This window comes from Neodiprion fabricii, chromosome 4 (assembly GCF_021155785.1).
Source record: "Neodiprion fabricii isolate iyNeoFabr1 chromosome 4, iyNeoFabr1.1, whole genome shotgun sequence".
Classification (NCBI taxonomy): Eukaryota; Metazoa; Arthropoda; class Insecta; order Hymenoptera; family Diprionidae; genus Neodiprion; species Neodiprion fabricii.
Window position 1 is genome coordinate 5,715,001 of NC_060242.1, and position 27,824 is coordinate 5,742,824.

Below are 27,824 nucleotides of genomic sequence, written 5' to 3' on the forward strand. Positions count from 1 at the left end.
TTTTACTTCATACCGTATCGGCAGGAATTTTATTCAATTTATCGTTCTTGCCAATTTCTCCTTTTTTTTGTTTTTTTTTTTTTACAATTGCAACACGTATTATTATTTCTTACAATCTAAACTAATTATCTTATACTCTTGTACGAAAAGTACAAATTAAATATCTTCGTCATCTTTTAAACAGATATGATATATATATATATATATATATTACAATCCTGAACTAAGTTTAGCGTATTATCATTTGTCAGAGAGAATCTAAATTACTTTTTGCAGAAATCGTTTCAAGTTTCAGGTTGTCTCGTCTGAGAAAAAAAAAAAAATAAAACCCGAACGCATAATATGAGAACGTAATCTCGCAACGAGACTTGACAGAAAATCGTTTCAAAGTTCGGGCATCGAATTCATTCCAATTCTTACGTAAATTCAATGACGAAAAAGTAAAAGGACAAAAAAGTAAGCTGTGCTTTTCCAGATTCCAATCATATCGTACAACCTTACGCACCGTTTCGAACCAACAATCGGGCAGTAAAATAAGTATGTGAAAAACAAGAGCGAAATAGGAAATTATTCAGTCGGCGTTTTCCTTCGAGCCAGTGTGGCGTGAGCCTCGCTCTTACAGGCTATCCCAAATCGAATCCGCGCGATCTCGCATAATAATTCTTCTCGCGTTTTTATGCAGAACTCGTATTCAGGATTGTGGGTCTCCCTCCATTTCCCGCCCCACCTTTTTTCGATTTTCTAAACCCTTCGTCCATTTCTCATCTCTCCAAATATCGCGATCCTTTTTGCAGGTTCTCATAGCGAAGCTGTTCGAATCACCGAACAGACTCGTGCTGTTTGTCAAAAATCGATTAACGAACGTGAAGTATTGACGATAATAGTTGAAAAAAAAAAAAAACTATGTAATACAACAATTGTTCCAAAATTTTCATCGACGTAAAGAAAACTCTCGTCGACGAACGACTGGAGGGGAAAAAAAGGTAAAAAAAAAAAACTTCATCTTTAAAACACCCGTGACTGTGATAATTATCGAAGCTGGTGTATCAAGACTTGAAGTGAATAATAAAAACAACAGTAATAATAACATAACAAGGAGTGTGTACCCTTGAAGTAAATCCACTTTGCTGTGAAAGTGACCGAAGGAATAAAACAAAAAAAAAAAAAAAAAATAAGATTCGCGGTGGGGTAAATAAGGGTTGGGGGAGGGTGGGGGGGTGGAGGGTGGAGGGTGGAGGGTTGGGGGGTGGGGGTGGGGGGCAAGCATGTCCCCGACAATCGGGGAGACTCTCCGCGTTTGGCTTCTCTCGGCGTTGGTCGTCCACGTCGCGGTCGCCGGTAATCCAGACGCGAAACGTCTATACGACGATCTACTTTCAAACTATAACAAACTTGTGCGTCCCGTCGTCAACACGTCGGACGTACTCAGGGTTTGCATCAAGCTGAAACTCTCCCAGCTGATCGATGTGGTAAGTCGTTTGATTATGTGTACATATATATATAAACGTCTTAGGTTACGTTTATCCGTCTACCAAACCAACCGGGAAGATGTTGAAAACGGTTGGGATGCGAGATTTGTACGATTGTTAGAGCGATTGCAGGTTTTCGTAAGCGTAACGATTTGAATCGTTTGATAAGGAGAAAAAAGATGTCAGGTTTTCATCGCAATAATGTCGTTGGTCAATTTTTTTTTTTTTTTTTTTCCTGGCTGTTTACAAATTGTACGTGTTTATTTTACAGATCGAGGGGTCGATCATTGTGAAATAATTGAGGCATACGTGACACTGTTCAAACCCACATAACAATGAATATTTCAGAAAAGTTTCTGAAATCTTTCACGAAAGGAAAGCAACATTTCACAAATATTACAAAAAAAGGTTGCTGCAATTTGAAAATTTCCGTGCCAGAAACTTGAGAAGGATTTCTTGATCGTTGTTGTTCTTAAAAAGATTCTCATAATCTTTCTATGAAATATTTTATTGAAAGTTTCTTAGAAAGATTTCGTGTTATGTGGGTACAAAGAATGCGAAAGCTTACATGGAATGTTAAAGATTACAAAGAATACAAGTGATCACTGTTACCTGTGTAAGCCAGATTGGAACAACGATTAATCCCTCGTTGACTGGATATTTTTCAGTTAGATAAATCTGTGATATTAATTTATTGTTTCACCGACGTTGAATTATTCCAATTGTTTGAATCTCAACCTCAAAAGTTTAATCACGTGACGTTGTGCGATCCTTCGTCATTTTTATGTTTTATTTATTCGTACATGATAAATTTTTGCGTGCACTTGCTTTGCCCTTCGTTTAATCCCTGCGTTAATCCAATTTTTAATTTCCTCTTGTTTCTCAATTATTTTCATAATAATATATTTTACCTTTATCAAAATCCCTTCCCGTGACGAGTTGCGCCATTTTTCATTCATTTTCTACTGATTTTGAAACGTAAGTAGCATCGACGATCACTAAAAATGACAAGCATAAATAATATCTAAATATAAGAATTAAGTGTATAAGTAAGTTATCGATTTGTCAACGGCCCAGAAAATCAAATTGACGAAACGAACGTACGTCAATTTTCTTTACGCAAACAACCACTTTGTTTAAATAATCGATCGCTCCGAAACAAAGTGCAGCGTTCCACGCGTGATAAATAAACATTAATATATCCGTTGACTTGTAGGCAAGAATTCTCGTAGCGCGTTCCTATGCGAATTGCGTTATAATCACACAGCGTAATTTATCTTTTTCGGTGTAATTTTGGTAAAAGCTTGCGGTTCGCGGTTAGGAAATAAAACGAGGGCGCAAATAAAGGGATCGTTTTTGCGGCAGTCTCGTACTTAAAACGGAGCAATAAACTAAACCAAGAGGGACGGTAGCTTTAAACTTTTCTCTCTCTCTCTCTCTCTCTTTCTTTCTTTCCATGTATAAAGACGTGGTAAAAAAATGCACGAAAAACGTTGTTACTTTGACGCGTGACGTTCAAAAATTTCACAATTTTGGCTGGAGAGGCAGGAGGGAGAGTAAGAAAAGAATTGAAGCAAAGAGAAGCGAGGGGAAAGGAGTAAGGAAGGGTGAAGGAATATTTCTGCGGGAGAGAGATTTTTGCCCCTTCCATTATGATGACGGAGAAGAGAGTTTGTTGATGGTTTTAGACGGCACCGAGTCAGGTAGGCTTGCATACCTCGGGGTTGGTACGAGAAAGCTCTCCGATGTGTAACAGCCAGCTTGCGACTCCCCGTGGATAGGCAGTAAACATTTGTTTCCCCCCGCGCAGACACCGTCATTTCATTTTCGCTAAGCGTACCGAAATGTAACGCTTCAACGATGCTTCGCGCGCCTTAATATGGTTTATGTAAGTTTGCATCTGTGTGTGTGTGCCAAGGTGTACATATGCTTGAGTTATGCTCGTGTACAGGCACACGGAAGACTCGGGGGTTTAAATTGACGAAAATTCGCCAGGCTCGAGATTCTCACCAACGCAACGGTATGAATATTGAAATTGTTACTTTGCAACGCGTCGTCTGGTGGATAAAAAAAATCAAACTTATGGAACCAGACTGAGAGCCGACCGTTTGCCGTGTTTTTTTTTTTTTCTTTTTTTGCTTGCGGATATAAGTAGAACGGGAATATCGTCGATTACGTTTCACTGATTTATGCGTTGTATTCAGTTATTTGAAAGCCAAAATAATTTGGATTTGATCTAGTTAAGATTAAAAACTTTGCGTGTGTGGCGACGAAATCGCACCGACAATCAGGCTCTGATGTCATGAGGATATTTTCGAATATTACGAGTTGTTAATATTATGTTTCGCATGGAAGGTCACCTGGGATTATCGATTTTAACACGGTATTAATTCGTGACGTTGGTGGGGGTAAAAATACAGAATGATGAAAAAGTAGATGGACTTGAATTAATTGATAAATTTAATTTGAAGAATTTAAGAACGTATGAAAGCAAAATATGGAGAAGTAAGAAAATGGAAAGATCAGAGTACGGAATGCCAAAATTTAGAATCGTCAGAATTTTTTTCGTTAATATGTTTTGACCTTTCTGTATCTTGTCTTTTTGCACTTCAACTTCTCACATTTTCAATCTTCTATACTTGGACTTTGTACAGTTTTATAATTCTACGAATTAGATTTTCGTACCTTTGAAAATTCGATATTTCAATCCCATCATTCGCTGATTTCCGGTATTTTGCCTCCTGACAGTTTTTTTTTTTTTTTATTTGTTTTTATGTTTTTTCAAAGCTTCTACATTAGATGATTATAATTGATGGTCTTGCAATTCGCAACGCAGAAGTCTTCATGCGCGTTGTGTTCATGAATATATGATACAATATACAGAAAGTCGAAATATTCTATGGAAAAATCAAAATGTAAAAAGTCGAAGTTTATAAAACCAAAGTTCGGAATCGTTGTAATTTTTTTAATTACACACAAGACAGATTTTCTCATCTATGCAAATTTGTTGTTATCGATTTTTTTTTTTACGTGAATTCTTTCACATGCGGAGTCTCCGCGAGAAGAGAAAATCCCATACGTGTCGTATTGTGTGTCGAGAGGCAAAGAGGAGGGCTGAAGGTGTCCTTACACATGGAAGACCTGAATAACCTAAAAATGTCAGGGTATTTAAAAGGGTCATGAAAAACCTGAAAATGTACGGGGATTTTTAACTCATTCATGGAAAGATGAGGTAACAAGTTTACTTTTTTATATCGAGAAAACAAATTGATTTAAGCTGACTGTTTTTGTACGTTACATGGTTCTTTAATTCGAATTGAATTTGAAAACCGAATAAAGATACTAACAAGCCGAACAATTCAGGTTTCAGCAACTTACTAGAACTGGGAAAATGTCAGGGAAAAGCTGGAAATGTCATGTCATTTTTTTCTCAAAAATTTGCGTCCACCTTGAGCACTGCAAGCCTCAGTGGGTGAATTAACGTTTCGGAATACCGTTTTACGTCTCTAACGAAGTTTCACGAAGGCGTCCCTCTTTCACCCTCTACGTTTTATTCGTGACGTTGTACTCAATGCGAAAGAGTTTCGCACCCGTTTTTCTTCCTCTCTCGTAACGACACGTTGCGGTTGTATGGATTCTCCGCAAGGAATGAGCTGAAGTCCGAATTATATATATACCTACATTGAACCGAGACGATATTTGAAAAAATAATTTTATAACAATTAATCACTCACCGATAAAAATTTCTATTCATGGTTACCGTCAAACGTCCTTGACTACATTCATTTTTTACCATGACCGAAAAATTAAACACATAGCTCTGGTTACCAAATAAAAATTAGTTTCGTAACCGAAAACCAAATAAAAATCTAGTACGTGGTACTATTTTCGTTATTACGGTGAACAGAATTTTGCTGTATATGAATTGAAATTTCTTTTACCTTAAAAAACGACAGTCGAATGAAAAATCGTATTTAATATTACAATAACCAGAAGATACAGTATCGACGATTAAAAATAAGCCTAAACAGTTATTTACAATGGTAAAATTTTCATCCGATTCCAACGATATAATTCAAACCGTTATTCTTTAACGATAATAATTTTACCAGAATTTTCCAGTAACTATGACGATTATTGAAATTCTTCTCAGTTCAGCTCCTTATCAATACTCTTAAACCTGGTTCTTCAACACAGTGAGAAAATCAACCAGCAATAAAGAGATTTTTCTTTGTCGTCAATAATGTATCCTGCGATTATCTCCGTTCAGTTATTCTACTACAAATCACTTGAGGGTATTTTTTGCGCGGAGTGAAGTGTTTTATCATACCCGATAGGTAGAGACCGTTCTCAATAATACGTAAATTATACTGGTTTTAAATAAACAAGGGTTATAATTAATTATTACATCTAACGACGAGCCAGAATCGAAATTATTCGATGAATCGTGTTGCCAAACGTAACGTTATTTCGTTATTTTTTTTTTTTTATCGAAATTTTCTTCCGCTCGTGACATTTTTCCACGTATTATCGTTATTATTTCCTCAAACATTCGATGACCTCGGGTTTCTATCATCGTTACGGATTTCTTGAAATTTTTTACGCATTCAGGGCGGCTTGCGTCAGACATGTAAAATTATTCAGTACATAAATTATCAATTTTTTAAAGTTGTAATTTTTGGATCAATGTTTGGTAAATTGGCTTGGAATTTTTCTCTTTTAATGTCACGTATTTGTGCCTTATTACAAACAAAGGTCGGTAAACAGGCAAACAATATTCGGGTTCGTTCAAGGAATACAGTAGAAACATCCCGCTATGATCAGACTTAGTGTATCGCTTCACTGTGTACGTAATGCAGCTGAGAGAGTCAGTTTTTTTTTTTTTCTTTTTTTTCTTTCCATCTGCTCTCGACCGTATCGGAAATTTTACCGCAGTATTATCTATCATACCTCTGGTAATTGATGGAAAAGATCCTTTGCAAAAATACGAGCGGTGAAGGAAGTAAAATGTCTGATAGAATATTCATCGGTTTCCTTTCGATGGGCAGGATACTTACCTGTACCCGATTCAATCGAAATCCATCGCACTCTTATCCGACTCGTTCAGGAGCAGAACAGTAATTTGTTGCATGTAATTTGCACAATCTGAATTCAATTTTCCAAAGCAACTTGAAACTTTTGAACTCTTCTCGTTTTCCACACTCTGACAACGAAGAAACGATACTCTGTTATTATTTTCAGAGTCTCCGTTTCCATCTGACTTTCATTTATCCCCATTCGAGAATCGACTCTGGGATAATGAGATTCTTGAATTTAGAACCGATCAATCGTTGTTCAATCTCTGGATATATTTTTGGTGACTAAAACGAGCCGCTGAAATAATCAGAATAAGATCAAAATCATCTGCAGAGTTCGATCATTTCAAATGTTCTCATTGTAAAATCTTCTTTGATCATTTCTATCAAATAGTCGGGATAGCACAAATAACAGCGAGAGAGATTTTGTGAACAGTTCTTTCTTGCTTTTTTTTATATTCTGACAGAGACGATCCGGTTTACTTAAAGTTTGGATCGATCAAGTATGAACGAAAACTCAAGTTGCTTGGATTAATACATAGTTCCAATGATAGATTTTTCGGGATTCTATAAATAAATAAGCAAATCTCTTATTAGACGGTAAGAAATTGTGAAAAATGTCTGACTACTCACGATCAACTCCTTTTTTTGTTTTTTTTATTGCAACCTTCGGGATTTATAAATCGTAAAAAAACTGTCGTGTTGCGGGAAAAAAATGTCACATTGAGAGAGAATGAACGAATGAATCAACGAATATTTCTGAGAGAGAGAAAGAGAGGGAGACAGAAGCAAAAGTAAGAAATAGGTATAAACCGGCAATAGCTATGTTACGTCTCTCAAGATATCGAACAATTCCGGTCCAGAGAGCAGAAAAGAACCCCGATTCGATATGCCGGGAAGTGGAAGGCGGACCTTGATCGACCATCTTTGCGATAGGCCTGCGGGATGAAGGCATTGACGAGGAATCTACGGTCTGGCCTTTTTCTGCCTCTGCCCATTGACGGAGCGAGAAAGAAAACGAAGAAATGAGAGAGAGAGAGAGACGCCCGTTCGCTTTCCCCTTGAGTACAAATCGGTATGGATATGTGGAAACTACCCTCAAGCTTTGTTCGGTCAGCAGCAGCAGCAGCAGCGTTAAAGATGGGATGCTCGATTAATGCCTTCTAACCCTGATCGATCCTCCCGCAGGAAACTGGGACAGGATTCCAGGATGCCCGAAAATTTCTAATCCCGTCTATTTTGTTTTTTTCCCTTTTTTTCTTCACCCCCGTGAACGATTTCTCCCCGCGAGAGAATCTGACTGACAGCTGTTATCTGGGAGGTACGGAAAAGTGGAAAATGCAAAGATGAGCGACACGGAATTTTTCGGCTATTTTAAAGACGATGTAACGAATCGAGTGATCGGTAAATTTTACATGTTACTTTATGTAGCATAAAGTTGGCCAAGCTTTATTACCCGAATGCCGAAAACTAAAATACATTGAAACTGAGTTTGTATTGCGGAATAAAAACAAACGGGATGAAAAGCATCGGCGAAAGCTTGAATAATCACTTTAAAGAAACGAATCGATTAGTTTCGTCTGGATCGATCGATTTTTTCGGACGAATAATACACTTGTTTGCAAGTCACTCAGAAACGGCTCAGGATCATACCTGATTCAGGAGTAACCGCATCGATTTAGGCAAGATTGATAAAAGCTCATCGATTCGATTTTGCGATACAACGTTGGACAAAAAATTGATCGTTACAAAGGACGAGTGAAAACTCTTTGGGTAAAGAGAGAATTTAGAGCAAGTTAAAAAACGATTATAGTTGTGTGAAAAAAAATTCTTGGAGGATTGCATTTTTGATTTTTTATTCTTTTCGGAAAGGTTACAGCGAATGCGTTCGAATAAAATATCACGAGATGCACACGTGGCGAAATGGAATCGGAGGCATTGATCGCAGGGAATTCTTGGGAGGGTGGAATAAAATTACTGGATTTCAATCCGAAACGCGGTGCCGGAAGATTTATACCGCACGTGAAATAGTTCCCTGCGCCGTTCCTTCCGCACCACATTCGGTAAAACTTACAGACTTAAAGGTGCAGAGATCAATTCAAGGCAGGATAAGAAAAGTTTATCTCATCAAAATATCTCATACAAGCACAAAACTGGCAAGGTGGTGAAAAATGCGCTGAATAAAAGATATCTTACGAGCCATTTTTTCACGTCGCTCGGGCACAAACGTATCTTTTGGTCGTGAAAAAACGAGGCGACGTTGAAGTTCCGAATTTGAAAAGTTCCGGAAGCGCTTAATTCCGAATTATTCGACGGTGAAGCTTGAAGTAAAGAAATATAAAAAGCTTTATGAAACTCGAACGAAAATCCAAAACAGAGAAAGATCAAAGTGGTGAAATTTCACCGAGTCAGAAATTCACAGAACTAAAAATCTTCGATCACTCGGAATTTCCTTGTTTCAGATGTTTAAATTTTCTCATTTTCGCGCCGTCGTAACTTTGACTTGTCGGAATTGAACCCTCTTGGAAGTCTGCGCTTTCCGAACTTTGAGCATCGGGTTTCGAAGCACTCAAAATTTTGTTGCTTCGTCAAAGTTTGATTGCATTACTCAAAGTTTCGCCGTAAAAAAATTTGCTATTTCGACACTTTCGGAAGTTTTCAAAATTCGAAATTTCAACCCGGGCACAAAAATACAGGTCACAAGACATCCTTCGAGCGGAAAATTTCTTTTCTTCTCTTTTCTTCTCTTTCGATGACGTTCACTTTCGTACTGCCTGAATATGCGGCATTAAACTTTTCCCACCTTCTTCAATCGGCGCAAAGAATCTAAAGGTTTTACATATCCTGAAACGGGTATCGATCGGAAATCGGTAGATCATTTCGAACTCCTTTTTTTCTGCCGCTTGTTATGCTGTATCATTGCGTGCTAGATACAAGAGGTTGGAAGTATCAGTTTTACGAAAGCCCCGATAAAGGATCAGCCTCTTAATATGATCCGCGATGTTTGCGCCGTAACGCAATTTGGGATTAACGACTGCTCTGCTTAACGAGCCGTGCATCGATATAACAAGACGGGTTTCTGCTGAGCCGGTGATAAAATCTTTGAAAAGGACACGCCAAACGTTATTACATATCACAGTCCAGTTCGAAGGTTCGAAAGTGCGACTGAAGTTGATCGAGTTGAACTTAGTTTAGTTGGAAAAAATTAGTAACAACATAAATTTCAGCTACGGTGGCACGATTATTGATAACCTTGAAGAGGTTGCAATATTGCATCAACTTGTTACGACGATGACAAAAATCTCGTCGTTACTTGATGGGTTTTAAGTAAATACGTACCGCTCATTTTGTAATCGTAAATGATGAATTTTATACAAATATACAAAATCATCATCCGGGTAAATGTAAAGTGTTTTATTTATTTTTTTTTGTCATTCTACTTTGAATGATTTTTTCTTGGTTACAATTCATCTGCACTTATGTGTAATGACGTCAGTAATCGTGTGCTTTTGACCAACCGGAATGCAAGATAGAAAACACAATTTTATTAGTTAGTTTACAGATAATTGACCAAGGAAAAAAATCAGACGTAGTTTATTGAAATCAGTAAGTCTTTGCAATTTCTTTATCGTAGAAATGATTCGACAACGTGACTTCTTCAAAATCATAAACAACTGTATTAATATAGCTAAAATTTGTAATTTTTATTTACTGTTTTCGTACCGATGGAATATTGTTCCAACCAAATTAAACTCGATCAACTTCATCCGCACTTTGAAACGTTCTTTATGTCGTATTTTTGGTATCGATACAGATTTTCGACCGATCTTTAGGTTCGGTTCATCCTTAACAAAAACGCGGAGCTGAAGTGGCAAGTCGAACGTCAAAATGCTCAGCGTGAAGCTTTCTTGCTCAACTCGAAGGTTAATTTGCCCGCCAGGTGGTTTGGATTAATGGAACCGATTAACCGTCCGGACCTTCTTGCTGAGTTTGCCACAAATTCACCAACCGAATGGATTTCAAAGCTGCTACATTTGAATACAGCTTGCAAAATTATCGCAACGTTGCAGTTGCAGCGGGCGGACAAATGTGGAGGAACATTATGCAAAATATCTCTCTTGATTGTGTCTCCTCCCCCCCACCCTTCTCTCTCTCTCTCTCTCTCTCTCTCTCTCTCTCTCTCTATTTCTCTCTCTCTCTCTGTTTCTACGTGCAGTGACATGTCTCTACACGGAGCTTGCAAGCTGCGGGCTTCGTACTGCGTCGGGTTACTGGCTCAGGGTTTACCTTGCAAACTGCAGACTTGCCATATGCAGGCGTGCAAACGTGCGCACATCGCTCGCAGGTTTATGGAAATCTGCAGCCGAGGGACTCGCGACGATGTCAAGAAATGTACCTGGGGAGGAGTTGAAATTTCGAATTTGAAACGTTCCGAAAGCTTGAAATTCCCAATTTTTTCGTGCGGAAAGTTAGAGTAAAGGAGTCAAACTTTGACGAAACATCAAAGTTTCGAACGGTTCGAAACCCGACGCTCAAAGTTCCGAAAGGACAAAATGCCGGAAGGCAAGTCAAAGTTTCGAAAGTGCAGACATGAAAAAATTTGAACTCCAGAAACATCGAAATTCCGAATGATCCAAGATTTTTAGTTCCGTGAATTTTAGGCTTGGAAAAAATTCACCAATCTGAGCTTTTTCTGTTTTGGATTTTCGACATTTTTACTTTTGGAATCCTAGTCATTTCGATTTTTGGTTTCGTTGATTTTTTAAACCCACTCGTCGAATAAACTACTCTATGCGGGTACATTTTAACCTTCGGAATTTGATTCTATCGAAACTTTATTTTTCGGAATCTTGGATTTCGGAACTTTAAGGCCGTCGCGTTTTCCGACCATTCGAAGCTTCGTTGTTTCTTCAAAGTTTGATTTCTTTACTTCAACTTTCGTCGCGAAACAATTCGGAATTAGGCGCTTTCGGAAGTTTTCCAATTCGAAACTTGAATCCTGCCCCAAGTACCTCAGCTCGCAGTTCGTTAATCGAAAACAATCTCAATTCGAAATTAAATTCGATTCTAAATTGGTTATAAATGCGAGTCCGTTTCGATGAAACTCATCCCGAACAGCACAAATGCAGGTCGATTCGACCCTCGCGCGTTAAACTTCCCCTCTTTACGGGTATACGTATATTCCACCCATACGACTGTACAACGCGACTAGCTGTCGAAGGTAAGCTTGACGGTGGCAATAACATCCCCTCCCTCGAACCGAGGTACGTGGCACCCTAATCTTCTGGCAGCCCCTTAGATAGTGGGGCATAAAGCCGGTACATGACCCAAACATTATCTCTGAACTCTCGAAACGGCCCGGCGAGAACCCAAAGTGTTTAAACAACCGGCGACCCCTCAGACAGCTGAAACTCCCTTTTGGCTTCTCTCTCGTCACGACCGGCGGCGGAGGAGGTGGAGGGTTGACGAGCCAATCTTCTTATACTCACACCTAATCGCTAACTCCTGACAATCCCTTTTCGACTCGGCTTTTACCCGGGGAAAAAAGGAACTTTGCCGATACACCCGCGTCACTAACAAGGAAGTTATCCCAGCTCGATCTCTCGGATTTTATTTTCTTTTCTAATATGTTGCTGGAAACTGAAAACTGAGCGAGACATTTATTTATTTATTTTTTTTCATCTGCCGTTCGACACTCTAAGGGCATGAAACGACCCTCTGAAGTATCGTATGTCAAGCGACGATTTGGCAGGTATTTTTTTTTTTTTTTTAATTGAAAAAATTACATTTTTCATTTCTCGTTACGAAAAAACTTTTCCAGTTGGATTGGTTAAAAAATATTATGTTCTTGCGGATGAAACTACAATATCACCCCTTGACAGGCCTTACTTTGGAGGGTGATTTCACCCTCTTGAAGTGTTTAATCGCAAATCGAAAAAAAAAAAAAAAATAGGTATCGCTTAGTTTTTAGTCTACTAAAACATGTTACAAGAGAAATCAAATCGCCCAGATCATCCCGGGATAACTTCTTTGAAATATGACTCTTTGATCCAACGTGTAATGTAAGTTTGAGTTGAATTTTTATCCGCTTTACTGCGGCTGTTGCAGTTTTGTTGCAGTTTTCAGTCGTCTATTACTCTAAGCCACGTATCACGGTTCGCAATCTATTCTATTGCTTTTCGACACGAATTTTATACACGAAGTTTCAACTCTCGTTTGTCACATTTCGGAACTTGACGACCGTTTCGAAACGGCGGGTCTGCAAATTTCTGTTGGGAAAGGTAATAAAGCTCGCAAAAATTGATCAGAGTGTCAAATTTTGTACATTAAATTTCCGCCGAACGATATCGTATACGATCTGCGATCGTCGTAATGAATTTTCACGTTTTGAACACCTGTATTTCATCATTTATCCCGGCAGTGGCTGAGCTTCCTTACAAGAATTAGGAAACGTAATTGAGCGAATTTTGACGACGCGCGTTTCACCCCTAATTCGCAATTGCACAGTTCCGGATGTTTCTCGTTAGCTCGAAGACTTGATGATAAATTGGCGGATGAATTATATATCCAAGTATATTAGCAAGTCTTACCCCGAAGACTGGATGCGAGAAACGCGTCAGCTCGACGCATGTTCCGTATACCAGATTTCCGCTTCAAGGTAAAATAATTTAATATCCCGCATCATGGAGGCACGAGGCCTAACCCGATACCACCCCCGCTATACGTTACAAATTTCACCCGTGTTTCTATGCTAGATTAACGTAACATCCGGCTGATCCAGAGTCGCTGGCGGCTGGATCTGATTTCCCTTACACGCAGGTTCGTGCCTCGATACTTACATGGATATACATACGATAAGCCGCAACAGAAAAACCATTCTCACCTATTTTACATCCATTTTTTGTACATTGAGAGAATTTTTTAACATTTTTTTTGCAGATTTTTTCTAGTTGTGACGGTATACTAATAGGTTTTCGATACTCGAGAATTATTATCGCGATGTAACAAATTGATTTGACAAAAATCGTGAAAGTTGAAGGAAGGATTCATTCCTGAGAAAGTTACCACTCTACACGTATAAACATGGTTTACATAATTTATGAGTTCTTGGGGTAGCTGATGCCGAATCTGAATTTGGATTTTCACAAATTCAAAATAGCGGATCCAATACAGCGGCTGAAAATTTCAAATTCTATCGAATCCGAGGGAAAAAAACTCTGTCCAGGCTTTTTTATCTGAAATTAAAATTTGAAAATTGAGTAGGCCGAATCCAATCAGCGACCTCAAAAACCTCTGCGTAGAGTTTTTTGACCGTATTGAGTCAAATTTGAAATTTTTGCCCACCGTATTCAATCCATTGTCCTGAATTTTCAAAATCTTATTTCAGATTCGTAATCAGCTACCCTAAAAACGTTAGGATACTATCTTGTTATAAAAGTTAACTCACGATCAGTACAATAATGTGTGACTCGAAAAGTTGACGTATTTTAATAAAAAAGTGATGAAGGTGGTTCTTTTTTTTTCTCTCTGGTATTTGGTAAAGAAGATTTTCCCCGTGTACGTTTATCAGAGTGTTTCAAAAATTTTTTCAGGTTGAGTTGAGGATTCAGGATTCAGGATTCAAAGATGAACGTTCTACGTTATGTTGAATATCGTTTACACTGAACTTTTTATTTATTTATCAAACATTTTTCAGAATTTACGCTGGATGATAGCGAATCAAAAACTTTGTGTTCAACACAAATGTCACGATGCATAATGTAACAACATATCGGTCGGGAATTTTATTTTCCTCAATCAAAACTTGATATCGAATTGTGAATATTTTATGTGTCAATTGAATTATTAATGCATAATTCGTCGTCAGATACAATTCCGAAACATAAACCGGCGGCTAAATATTGCAAGTGCGTGTCTTATTTACGGCGTGAATTGATATTTTGATTAATATAGGCAATGAAAAAAAAAAACAAAAATTGTATCCACTTTTTCATAGATTAAAAAAAAAAAAAAAAAAATGTCAGAAAGAAATAATGAAAGATCGAATGAGGACGATCTTTCGCATAACTTGGAACGCTCATTTTTTACGCAGAATATTTCTTTTAACATAAAGAAACTTTTTAGGGGTTTCCACGTTGAAAAATGGCAAGTTATTATTATTAATATTTTTTTTTTTACAACACCCTAACGTCTACAAATGTATCACGGTTCCGCTGTTATTCAAGCCTCACCTTCGCCGGTCGACCGCTAAACAACGACCCTGCCTAAACAGATTAACCCCGAAATTGTTCCTCTCGTACGGCTAACGAGGTAGCAAACATATCGACGAAGGAGATTCGCGAATTTACGAAAAACAGATACAGCGGCTGTTGAGCGTTGGTGTTGCCAAAAATTGATACCTTTCGACGGTCACGTAACGATTATACAGACGTTGATTTTTTATAATCGTTGTATTCTCTTCAGAAATAAAAAAAAAAAAACAAATCGAATGTGTTTGCTTGAATTGCGTAAAAAAAAATAAAGAAAAGAAAACAAGATCAGATAACGATGATTCATTGTCATTTTTTTTTTATCATAAAATCGATTTCCGTACAACGTTTTGAAAATAAAAAATTTTGCTGCAATTCGTCGAAATTGTTTTGTAAAAAATAAACATTGGCCATCTCAGAGTCAACTCGAACGAATTTATCAAGTTCCGTACAATTTTCAAACGAAGCTTCGATGGTTTAAGCTTTTTTTTTTTTATGTAACGAATGCCTAATTTATAAAAATCTCGTTTTAGAATTGAAGAAAATTATTGATTTTCGTTAGCACGGTTCAATTTTAAAGCAGCGGAGAAATTTTCACAGAATTGTCAATTACATTGAGACGACTTTGCGACTTGTTCCGCATTTAGGAACAAAATACAATTAATTTCAGAACAAGAGAGTTATTCTTCGCTTCTCCGAAAACGTGTAATAACGGAGCGTTTAATATTTGACTCTTCTTCTTATTCGTGGAGCCTTCGGGCCTTTGGAAAGCTTTCCCGCTTCAATGCCGCGGCCGGATCGTTGCGACTTCGTCAAGAAACCTCGTACAACTTCCTTGGGGGGTTCAACGATCAAGGAGCGAGTTAATTTCGCTCCGAGGACTCTCGGATTTTGATTTTCCAAATCGATTTCCCCAAACTTGGTCGAACAACTGAAAAATTACACTTTCGCGTAGGATTTTCCTCGCGTAATTTTGTCCGGTAACGACGTTGATTTCTCAAATTTCTTTCTCAACACAACCGACGCAGAGTGAAAAATAAAATGACAAACAAACCTTAAGGGTGGATAACACGCCTGAAGATCAGTTGTCGAAGCTGTTTGGTTTGGAAAGCGGAAAGGTCGAGAGAGGCCGGGGGCAGATTTTCGAGTTGAAGAAGAAGACTCGGGGAAATCGCTAAGTGCCGAGATCAAAAGTGGGCCGAGAGTGGAACGCTGCTCGAGGTGTTTGGGAGGGTTCAAATTACAAGATTAATAGTGACGAAATACGGGGCGAGTTGGGAAGAAACACCGCGAAAGGGGGAGAGAGAGAGAGAGAGAGAGAGAGAGATGGGGGAGGGGAGGGGGGGTGGAGGCTTTCGAAGGGGCGCTTTTTATTTCCGGGAACCAAAAAGGGGTTAAACGGCCTCGTGATTCAAAGAGAGAGAGAGAGAGAGAGAGAAAATGGCGCGCGTGTCTTGGATGTTTCTCAACAGAAAAGCTCGATTATTGCATGTTTGGTATCGCGAAACGCCTGAAGAAAACCTGTCAATATTTGTGAGGATGGTTGAAGGCAAATTTTGTATCATTTAAGGATCGATAGATATTCGCTCGGAACAGTTTCGATCGTTTTAGGAATTTTTGAATAATATTTTGACGCAGCGTAATTGAAAATTTCTAATTTCTATATATATATCTGGAATGAAATCAAATTATTTATACGAAGTTTACGGTCAACATTTTGACCCCGGTGTGCGGTGTAAGGGTTAAACAATTCTACAATGTTGTATTTCCGTTATTTATCGTCATTGCGGTATCGGAAATGTTATTTGCAGGTAAACGGAGTCAATTTTCGATCCCCCACCCCCCGCCTCTCCTTTGCCAAGTTAAATACAATCTGTATTAATCAGACGGCAGGGGATTCACAAAAGCAGCTACATCGTAACGAGCGAGTCACTTTTTGCGAAGGATCAAGATAAGCGGAAACTTTGCTGTTACCTAATTTGCTAAGCCTACCGAGCATATTATATACGGGTATATTTGCCGAGTAGCGCAAAAAAAGGGGTTTTGGCAAAACCTCCGGGTGAAATATTTTCACCCGACTAACGGCTCGTGTCGCTTTGTCATTTTTCCACCGATATTCCATCAGTTTTCCGCTTTCATTACATTCTTCTGCTTTCAGTATTTATTCGCTTCTTTTTTTTTTTTTTTCTTTCTTTCACGCTGAAGGGTGTAATTCCGGAAATAATTGACCCATATTTACTCGGACAACAACGTCCCACATTTTTCGGGTAATTGAACGTGCAACGCATCATCTGATCGATACGATTTGTTTTCTCCCGAAAGAATTATTCACGATTATTGTATTCTCGATCGATTCGGAATTGAAATTTTTCATTACCGTTCCAATTCATAGAATTTACTCCGACGGTGAAGTTCATTTTCACACATTTTAAATAAAATTTTGAACCTGTAAATTGAACTATTCCGGTAAGCGTTTTCTTAGTCGAGTATTCGACGCAATGTGAAGGGAATGACAAAGTCGTTGACGATTCGATAACTCTCATGACAAGAAATCGAACCGACGGTATTCCTCGTATTCCAAAAGCGGAGGAGAGAAAAAAAAAATATTGAAGGTTAAAACCGGATTTGCGGATAAAAGATCACTTTTGCAATTTTTATTTTATCTTTCTCCGTTTTAGTTCTTCGCGTTTAAATTCACACCCTCAACTTTTTTCTTATGAGAATTTAGGGTTATCTAGGAGATTCGAGTGCGTCGAACTTACACCTGAGTTCAGATTTTTTTTTTTCCATAAGAGCAACAAGGGTGCACTGAGAGAAATTTTTAGTTCCGGTTACCGCTCAGTCCTTAACTATTTTCATCTTTTACCACAATCGAAAAATATAGTTCTAGATAGAAAATGAATACTATTCTTTCTCGTAACGATCACCGTTGCTATATTTTCTTGCAACTGTTGCGAAAATTTATTTTTCTCAGCGCGAACATTCGAACACTCGAATTTCTCGCCAGAATTCAATCAAACTCGCGAATATGCAGCGACGCGTTTGTGTAGCCCGAGTATCGTCATAACTCGTATGAAACAACTGGCAGGTCGACGGGAATGCTATACGAGTATACAATATATATATATATACACCTAGTAGAATTACGGTGAAGATATAATGGCGAATGTAATTACAATCCTCTGGAGAACAGAGAAGACTTCGTGCTGTCCGAGATAAACGGGTCCGTCGGTTTCCTCAGGTTGGTGGGTGATTCGAACCCCGTTTTCATCAAACTATCTGCAAACCCATCCTCCCGAAACGTACCTATTATATTCCACCGGACTGGTATCCGTTGACGAGACATACTCGGGGAAATATTTGTGGATCCGAGATACATTTTCGGATACAATATTACGTGCTGACATAAATTCGGTGGAGAAAAATCGGTGACGGGATTTTTGGAAATTCGGGAAAAGTTCATTGTCTCGAGCATTGAAAAACAAGCCCTGATTTATTAAAATCGAATGAATGCATGTTTTATGTTATATTTTTGAAATGATTGATCCTGGAATGAATAATAATGGGACACTTGTCAAGCAGGAATCAGTCGATGGCAAAGATTTTAACCACGAGCTAAGAGGTTGGCTTAGCAAAATACGGAGCCATACGAACAAACGGGTATCGTCGTTAAACGGGCTGCAATCTCGTCAGGTATTCAAAGTTGCGTTACTTTATACTCACAGCCGTGAGAGCGTATTCGACTTGTCGAAATCGCAAACAGCTTTGGAAAGTAGTTACTCCGATATCGTTTGAAATCACTTCGAAATCACTCGAAATTGCTTCGAATTGCTTGAGATCGCTCGAAATCGCGTCTAATTGCGTGAAATCACTTGAAATCACGTTTAATCCCTTGAAATCGCATGAAATCGAACGTATATTTTTACTTGTTGAACTGGCAAACCGCTTTAAAAAACACTCGCTTGAAAAACCAATTCGGAAAGCAGTCACTTTAAAATCGCTTGAAATCACTTAAAATCATTTGCAATCGATTGAAATCGGTAGAAGTCGCTTGAAATTGCTCGATAATGTGTGAAATCGGACGTATATTCGAACTCGTTGAAATGAAAAGAAAACCACTTTGAAAATTAGTAACTTTAAAAATGTCTTGAAATCAGTTGAAATCACTCGAAATAGTTTGGAATTGCTTGAAACGGGTCGCAATCGTGTGAAATCGCACGTGTATTCGTACGTCTTGAAATCGCAAATCACTATCGGCAAAGCCAGTAACAGTAAAATCGCTTGAAATCATTGCAACAGTCAATCACCGATCTACGAGTGAATCTCACCTCGCTTAGCCATAAATAAGAAAAAACGTAATATCTCATCTCCAAAAAAAAATCTATACTTTAAATTCTCCGCGGACTATTTCCGCTTGTGATTACCTCATTTGTTTAAAATAAAAAGAAAAGCAAAAACGTAAAATCCGGTTACAAGTGAAAGCTTACGGAAAAACGTTGGAAATATTACGACTGAATAAAATGGCTCAAGTTACCGTTTATTATACCTACACGAAAGTTTGCCGCGACTCGCATTGAACAAAGCCTGCGGATTAATTTATCATATCGAGCCATAATTTTGGTTCATCATTAAATATTACATATAGCCGTACGACAATTCCGCAGAGTTCCGAGGCAGTTGTATGATTAATTATTATCACTCGCCGTTCCGTTACCTTCATTAATTATATTTCCAATGTAACGATGCGTACGCTTTATATAAATAGACACAAATACACACACACACACACACACACACACACACACACAGACGCCTGTGTATAGAAACGGGGATACAAAGGGTGCAGAAATTGGAAAAGAAATTGTTTTCGTCCCGTTCAACCTCGAAAAAGCTCGCCGCTTGCACTCTGGCTGCCATCTGCCGTCTGCACTCGCTAACAATCGGAGATTACGAACATTGTGAATACAGATCTTTTACGCCGCCGCGTGAGAAAAGTGGCCGGCAAAATATACTCACGGCTGATCAGCACCCTTTCAATTCACCGAGAAATCAATAACGTCCGCGTATCTTTTCTCACTCCCCCCCCCCCCCTCCCCACCGACTTCCACCCTCTTCTCAACCTCCACTCCAACTTTCTCTCGACATTTCTCTCGTTTCCCTCTCCTCTTTATCCCTACGCTCCTAAGTCCAGAACCTTTTATAAGAAATAACAGTTTTGATGAGACTGCGAGGTATAAGATATTGTTTTTTGATTTACTTTTTCTATGGTCTGAGCATTAACAAATTGACCATTGTTTTTTTTTCTTTTTTTTAATCGTACTCCGCACACCCGGCGTTGAATCGACTCCACGGCATCTTCGCCGTGAATTCCGTACGAAAAACATCGAAGATAATCTGATTCGATCCAACATAAATGATAAAATGTAGTAAAAATCGTTGATTCAGTGAGTGATGATTTTTTTTTTTTTTTTTGCCAGTAGAACGATGTATTTTCCGATATCTCGTCGTTTTATGACATTTTTCATTTTTTCACGCTGTCAAAAATAGCTAAATTGCGCTGAAATATCACGATGGTTGAAGAGTATTTCTTCGACGTACTCGAATCTATGTATCAGTTTCTACCCAGTAATTTTTGACGCGGGGTCCTCGGCGACCCCTGTTTGACATCTGTAGATGTTAATCAAAATCGCAAAATTTCTGCTTGACTATTTTTTGTTCTCCACAATCGTCGGTTTTCAACGATCATAGTTTCAAAAGGTCTGAATCTGAACTTTCATCATCGTGCATCGATGATTTTCTTCCCTCGTGTAATGTCAAATTTTTTTTTGTTTTTTTTTTTTCAATCTTCGTTGCAACACTTACAACGAATTAGTCGAACGATCGGATAAACCGGGGTAGAAAAACGAGGAATACCTAAAGAGCTTGAATAAAAAGTCATTTGTCTGAGAAACATAATGAGACGTATAATTGTTGTGTTAAACGTTGAAATTTGACGCACAATGTAATAAAATCGTACTACTTTACCATCAGATTTTGAATTCGTACGAGTTAGTGTAATATCGTGAAATTTATCTATAATAATATTAACGGCAACGAAATCGTCGTTCATACAGCTCCGATTTATACGGATCATAACTTCAGTCCCGGTATTGATGAATATCTGGAGGATTGAAAAGCGGACGGGGAAGTGACACGCGGGATATTATACTCGCGGATCGGAATATTTCGATTATAGGTATTTCATGCAGCTCTTTATATATTTCCAATACAGGATTATGTATGTATATATATATATACACCTATAAATGTGTAGCTGCAGCAGCAGCGGCATCAAAGAAAACAGCGGAAAACGAGGAAAATTGCGGAACCGGTCGAATTTCCTTTTTTTTTTTTTCTTGATTAATACAAATTTCTCGTATATATAAGTATAGGTATAATAAATAACACGGTTATATAAAATTACTCAGGAAGCGGTTGGAGGAGAAAACTTGAAACTTAATTCCAGCCGTAAATGTAAAATCGTACAGGCAGTTGGTGTAAAGTTATGTTATTCCGATTTTCACCAGCCGAAAATATTCGTGTCCGTTTTTTTTTTTTTTTTCTTCAATTTATAGAAACTTTGGAGATAATACAAGTTTCGGAGCAAGTTTAGAAAATTGTTTCCAAGTTTGTGAAATTCCAGCGAATTAGTGAAACAACAAAAACAACAAACAAGAGCCTGAATCTCATTGTCAGATAAAATAACATCAAAATTCAATTTTACAATTTTCTTTCTTTTTTTGAAATATTTTCATCTTAACTGCAGAAGTTCGAATGAATTCTTGTGAATTATAAAAATTTTATTCAAATAAATTATCTTGTGCACATTCATAGAATGTACGTAATCATTATTTATTTATTTATTTATTTCAATTATCCTGTAAGCCTGCTGAAGGTCAACGGATAGAAAAAAAAAAAAAAAAAAAATAGTCACAACGCTTCGACAAGTATGGTTTAAAATTTCCTGAAAAATCAAAAACATGAAGTTATATACACTCTTTTTCTGTTCGTTTCAGACGCATTGAATTTTTTCTCAACAGCAGCAGATAATTGTTGTATTTTATATTTTATATTGACGCTATTCAAAAAAGGTTTTATTCGCCGTATCTGACGTGTTTCCTGCCTAGAGTTCGCCTCTTGGGCTTTTCTCTCGCTCTAAATGAACAAATAAATAGAAAAAAAATAACAAAAAAAATATATACATACGTATCATAAGAGAACCAATTATTATCACACAATTTTTTGCGATCACGAGTTATAGAGAAGGAAGTGACATTTCGCAGATAATTGAATACGAAAATATCGACGATCGCGTCGTCGCTCAACCCTTGAAACTAGATGAAATTTGATAAATAATACGCGGCTCGTGAGATTCTGGCACGCGATACGAACCGAAAAGGCCCCTTTCACCTGAAACACGGATTCTGCAGCTGATCGAACAAAAACTCTTTCGCGACATCTCGCCACTCTTCTGATTTTTTAGCGTTGTTAGTTTCAACGGAGTGATTTTTTTTTCTTCTTCTTTTTTTTCTGCACTTTCATTAATTTTTCTTTGTTTCTTTCTCTATCGCATCGCAAATCATTCATCCCCACTCATCGTCAGTTCACATCAGTTGATCAACAAATATATAATATTCACCCGATTTTACTTCCGTGAGTTAATATTATCGCAAATGAAACCGATGAAATATCGAAATTCAATCGGGAGTATATATATATAATTATATATATATATAAAAAAAGAAAGAAATGAAAACATGCATACCAGAAAAAGTTCACTGAACATTTTTTCAAACTCATTCCAACCGATCAATTTATTCATTTCGACGATACTTAAAGTATAACTTAAACGTACAATTAATTGAAAATTATCTCTTTAATTTTCTATCGATCGTTTAAAGCCGCTCGCAAATCTTTTGCAATGAATCGACATTTCCATTCTCGTTCTTTCGCTATTCATCTTTATTTCTCTCCGAGTTTATCGCCTTTCAAGGGTTACGACATATTGTAGTAGAAAATATGAAGAGAGGCGTTTGATTATTCATCCCATCAAAATGGGAAACTTTTTTCGGCCGAGCATAACATCCCGGTTCTTATCCTCGTCCATTTTTCGCCTCGCATAGCGTATATTCTCCGACATCTGTTCTCATATCCTCTAGTTTCATAGACGGTTTTACGATTCTTTCGAAACCCGTATCTCATACACGAAGACACGTAAGAGTGACGCTGAAGGAAAACTTAGCGATGTTGCTTCGAGACAAAAGATAGACTCGTAAAACGAGAGATGGTGAATACTTTTTTCTTGCAACGTCGATTCGTGTTCGTTTTAATCTTTTTAATCTTCATTTAGGATTTTATACAATCTCTGCTGCAGGTGTGTTTTTTCAACAAATATCGAGCGATGATAAGCTACGGAAAAAATGAATAAATAAAATTGGTTCGAGCTTTTCGAATTATTAATTTGAAAGCTTACAAGTCGGATTTGGATTTTCCAGGATCTCTAATTCTCTAGGATAATTATAACATTGTAAGTTTCAATTTTAGTTGAAAATCGAGTCGAAAAATAACGGTGGAATAAAAAATTCAGCTCTCTGATAATTCGCTCTGAATTTAGTCCGAAATTGGCGTGTCGCAAAGATCAAGTCTTCTTCGTTTTTTCAAAAATACCGGATATCACACCTCGACAGTTCGAATTATTCGGAGTTCGAGTTCCTGGCGGTGGTTTTACTCAAACTTTTCTCATATCTGTAAGGCTGACACGCGTCAATTTGAAACGAAATGAACCCGCACGTCAAATCTGAGCAACGAAGTTACGATGTTGTTTCTTTCATTCCCGCGTCTTCGAACTCTTTCCAGTTTCCAACCTTTCATCAGCAAGAAGTTTCTCTCTCGTATTGCCAACGGATGTCTTGAAAACCGCGTATAAACTCTCTTACAAAACTTTTACACGTCAACGGTCTTAATTACAGCTTATATACTTTTCATAAGAGTGAAGTTTGCTTCGTTGTGGCTGAAAGAGAGTAACGAATTAATCGCCTGAATGATGGAAAGGTCTTATTTTAGGCGGTGAAAAAAAATGATAATTTGTGCACTCGAATTTTGAGAATTATATCCGACGAATGAACGAAATTTTTATACGTGCAGTTTTATTATCCGGAAATATTGTTTACGGATTAAGTGAAAATTTGAAAGTTGAAAATTACGGGCACGATGTGGAAGCACAAAGCTGTGTAAAGAGAGATATCGCAGATTGTATTACATTGTGCATTCATTTTTCGGATCCGATTATAAACTGCAGCACAAATGTTCAGTAATAATTCATCGAGCTTTTTCTCATTCGGTCTGAGATATGAAATCTACGGTTTGAATTTTTTTTAATTTTTGCCTTAGAATCTAAGTCACACTGAAACAAATTTCATTCGTTATTATAGTTACTAGGAAATTTTAGAGTAATTAGGGTGTTTTTAAAATAACGGTTGGAATGTTTGTGAAATTACAAGTAAATTCGTGACCAGTAAAGCATTCGGGTTGATTGAAGTTGGTTGTAGAATATTTTCTGGTTACTCCAACGTTCAATCCGCTTGTTTAGTTTACTACAAATTTACATTTGATTCAATTGATTCCGGCAACGAGATAGAATTATTACAATAGTTGCAGGAAAATATATTAAAATATGGTCTGGTTAAAGCTATAAGAAACTGATTTTAATTTCACGGCCAGAACCGTGTTATTTGCTTTTGGCAAAAAATTGAAAAGTAGTCAAGGACACTGTATATTAACCACGATTAGAAATTTCTCTTCGTGCAGAAACCAACAAACACCGACAAACACGACGATCCTGATATTTCTGTACTTGGTGACTTTTCCACATTCCGATTTCTCTAGTATTTCTCATTTTCCATTAAATGATATCAGTAAAGATCATTCGTTAATTTGAATATATTGAAAAATCACCAAACTCCAACCATCGATTTTCGAATCGTTAACAAAACTTGTACAATAATTCAAGCGAACGAAATGTCAAGCGATCAGCTACCCTTGTAAGATTGAGCTTTTCAATATTGAGCCTCTCGAACCGAGCTTTTCGAAGTAGCGCTTTTCAAAATCGAGCCGTCGAAGCTGAGCTTTCAAAAACCGAGTCCTTAAAGTCGATCTTTTCGAGGGCAAGCTTTTCGAAATCGAGCCAACGAAACTGAAGCTTTTAAAAGTAAGATGCTTCAAAAACAAGAATGTTTCGTACCGGTATAAAAATGGCCACACCGCCGATTTTTCTCTGATCATTTGTCAGAAGCGTTTTCTCGAAACAGCGAAAACCACCCTCCCGGTCTTTCCCCGTCTTCCGATCCTTCGCCACGCCGCTTTTCATTCCTCGAGCAGAACGAGGCGACGGAAGGGCGCGGAGTTATTTGTATGTTAATATATTTCGAGCTTGGCCCGAGGCCAACCAAATTGGCCCCGATTCGACTCACTGGAGCAGCGGCACGGAGAGTATAGAGAGTATAAGGTACGTAGGAGCACAATGCCCGGCTACAGGGTAAAAAGAGCTCCCTTGACACTTTTATAACTACCCATGTATGCATGTATGTACGGCACATACGTATCTATGTATTTACACGCTTTTGCCGTTTCTCCTGCAACATCCGCGTCGCCGAATGTGGGACGTCGGGAGTGGTGAGCTTTTATTTCACGTGGCGCCGCGAATTGCCCTCAATGCAGGTGCAAGCTCCATGCACCTGCATCGGAACTCGCTGTTCATTCGCCTGTTTGAATTCATCCGCGCTCGCTTCGTTCCCGTCCGGCTATTTCTACTTAATTTCTTTAACACCCTTCCTGCGTCAATAATATCGTAGTAATTGCTTGTGAAGGAATAAAAATAAACATCCCGGATGAGTAATGATTTAAATCGCGGAAGATAATCTTTCTACAGTTTTCAAATTCCGGGAAAAATTCGGGGGGGGGGAGGGGGCTGCGGAATATCAAGTTTTCATTTTTTTCGTCCATGGAAAAGTTTCGTATATCGATTTACCAGAGATCTGTGTGTTTTTTTTTTTAATTTACGAAATCGGCAAACTGTTACCTGCGTTCATTTACAATAATAAATTCGTGATTTTCGTAAAAACAAAAATTTCCGGCAATTTTTCACAAATTATATACGAAACGGAATATCAAGATCTGTACCGAATATCGTAAGCTATTAAATTTTGGTTAAATTTTCATTTAAATTCGAAAATTTTCGACGCAAGCGAAAAATATTATAAGATTGATTTAAAAATTCTAAATTTTACTGAGGATTTTTTACTTTTTACGGTTATTCGATTTTTACGGTTCAATATAATGTGAGCATGAAAAAGTTTGATGTAGACTAATCGAAAGGAAAGAGACGAATTGAACCTGCAGGCATTATTTTCTTCATCCGAGATTAAGCAGCGTCGCATATAACTTGGTCGTCGACGTCATCATCATCATCATCGTCGTCGTCAGGATTAACTTTGCGCGTTGTATTTCTTACTCTAACTCTTAATCCCAGATTCCCAGGAGAGAGAGAGAGAGAGAGAGGAATGAAGAATGAAGGAGAGACGTAGACGCCACGTTCAAAGCTGAATTTATTACTCACGCTAGTTTCTCGACTTATTCTTACTTAGCGAGATTCTTCCTCGCCCTTCGTGCCCTCTGAATAATCCAGGAAATGTATTTACAGCTAAGCCGTATTCGACCTCCGCACCGTCTACTAAAGTTTTCACCCTCTTCCCGGAATTCTTTATCATCATCGTTGTGTGGATCTGAAACCGAGACAGCGAGTTATTTCTGCATCACACCGAATACAAACACACGTTGCTGGAATTTATTTTCTGCCGCATTTGACGGTTGCACGAATTGAATTTTCCCTCATTTTCAAATCACAATCAGTTCCGAGCTTTCGTTCGGCCGACAATTTATAAGGCAATTAACAAAAACTGGCAAAATACAGAAATTACGAATTAGAATTATCGTTCGTACACAGATATAAATTCATGATTCGAAAAATCACTGAAACAGTTCGAATTCTCTGCACGAAAAAAGAAGTTCAATGACGCACGACAAACTTTCGTCGGCGTTATTCAATTTCCGGTTGGAATTTTACACTCCGCCGGGGATGAAAACGTCAGGATAATCAAATCTCGACTACCCGAGGTACGGTTTTTTTTTTTTTTTTTTTTTTTGTATATTTAGAGAACTTTGAAATTTTTCCCCCCTCTAAAGGAATTCAAGTTGCACGTAAATTATCAGTTTTTGGGATCGCTGATTACGAATCCGGAATTAGATTTTGAAAAATCGGCATGGAAAATCTAATCAGCGAATCCAGAAACCTGTGCATCGAGTGTTTTCACCGTGTTCTGTTAAATTTCAAATTTTTGATCACCGTGTCGAATCAACCGTCATGAATTTTCAAAACCTAACAGATTAATTTGTTTTCACTCTATGATCAAGGTTTATTTTATTCAGAATATTCCTTTTCACAAAATAACTGGATCAGCTTTTCTTCCTTGTATTCAATACTCAATGATATTGTTACCACTATTTTTCAATCGTAATAAATGTCAGTACATCGTACTAACAATAAAACCGAATACTTAACGATGCTAACACGATGAAAAAAACGTTTCAGTCTATTTTTAGAAAATAGTTATCGGACTAAAATGTCGAACCATTTTTCCATAGTGAAATCGAACGAATTCATTGAATTGATATATTCAATCGTTCGTTCGCAATTACCCTACTCTCCATTTCTGTATTTCTGAAGAGATTTTCGCAGCTCGTACTAACGTGATTAGAATTTTCTAATCGCACAAATTTTACGACCATCGCTGGTAATAAAATCCACAAATACTTGAGACTTTTGACCAGCCAAAAGTATCCTGACAAAGCTATTCTACGATTTAATTACGTTGTAGGGTTTCAACTAATCATCTAAACTGATAACCGAATCAACGTCCCTGATTTCGAGCGATTCC

The 27,824-nt window shown here is 37.8% G+C and overlaps 1 protein-coding gene and 1 long non-coding RNA gene across 5 annotated transcripts in view; both read left to right on the top strand.

The window, feature by feature from the left end:
* LOC124179817 overlaps nucleotides 1-852 on the top strand; it is a 2,440-nt gene extending 1,588 nt beyond the window's left edge. Inside the window, exon 2 of the long non-coding RNA XR_006870154.1 lies at nucleotides 795-852. This is a non-coding gene — a long non-coding RNA (uncharacterized LOC124179817). The remainder of the gene's footprint in view (nucleotides 1-794) is intronic.
* A 413-nt stretch (nucleotides 853-1,265) lies between these two features.
* LOC124179816 (acetylcholine receptor subunit alpha-like) overlaps nucleotides 1,266-27,824 on the top strand; it is a 131,413-nt gene continuing 104,854 nt past the window's right edge. For all 4 annotated transcript variants that reach the window (XM_046564580.1, XM_046564582.1, XM_046564581.1 and 1 more), the window contains exon 1: nucleotides 1,266-1,469. In XM_046564580.1, the coding sequence (XP_046420536.1) occupies nucleotides 1,266-1,469 (204 nt within the window). The remainder of the gene's footprint in view (nucleotides 1,470-27,824) is intronic.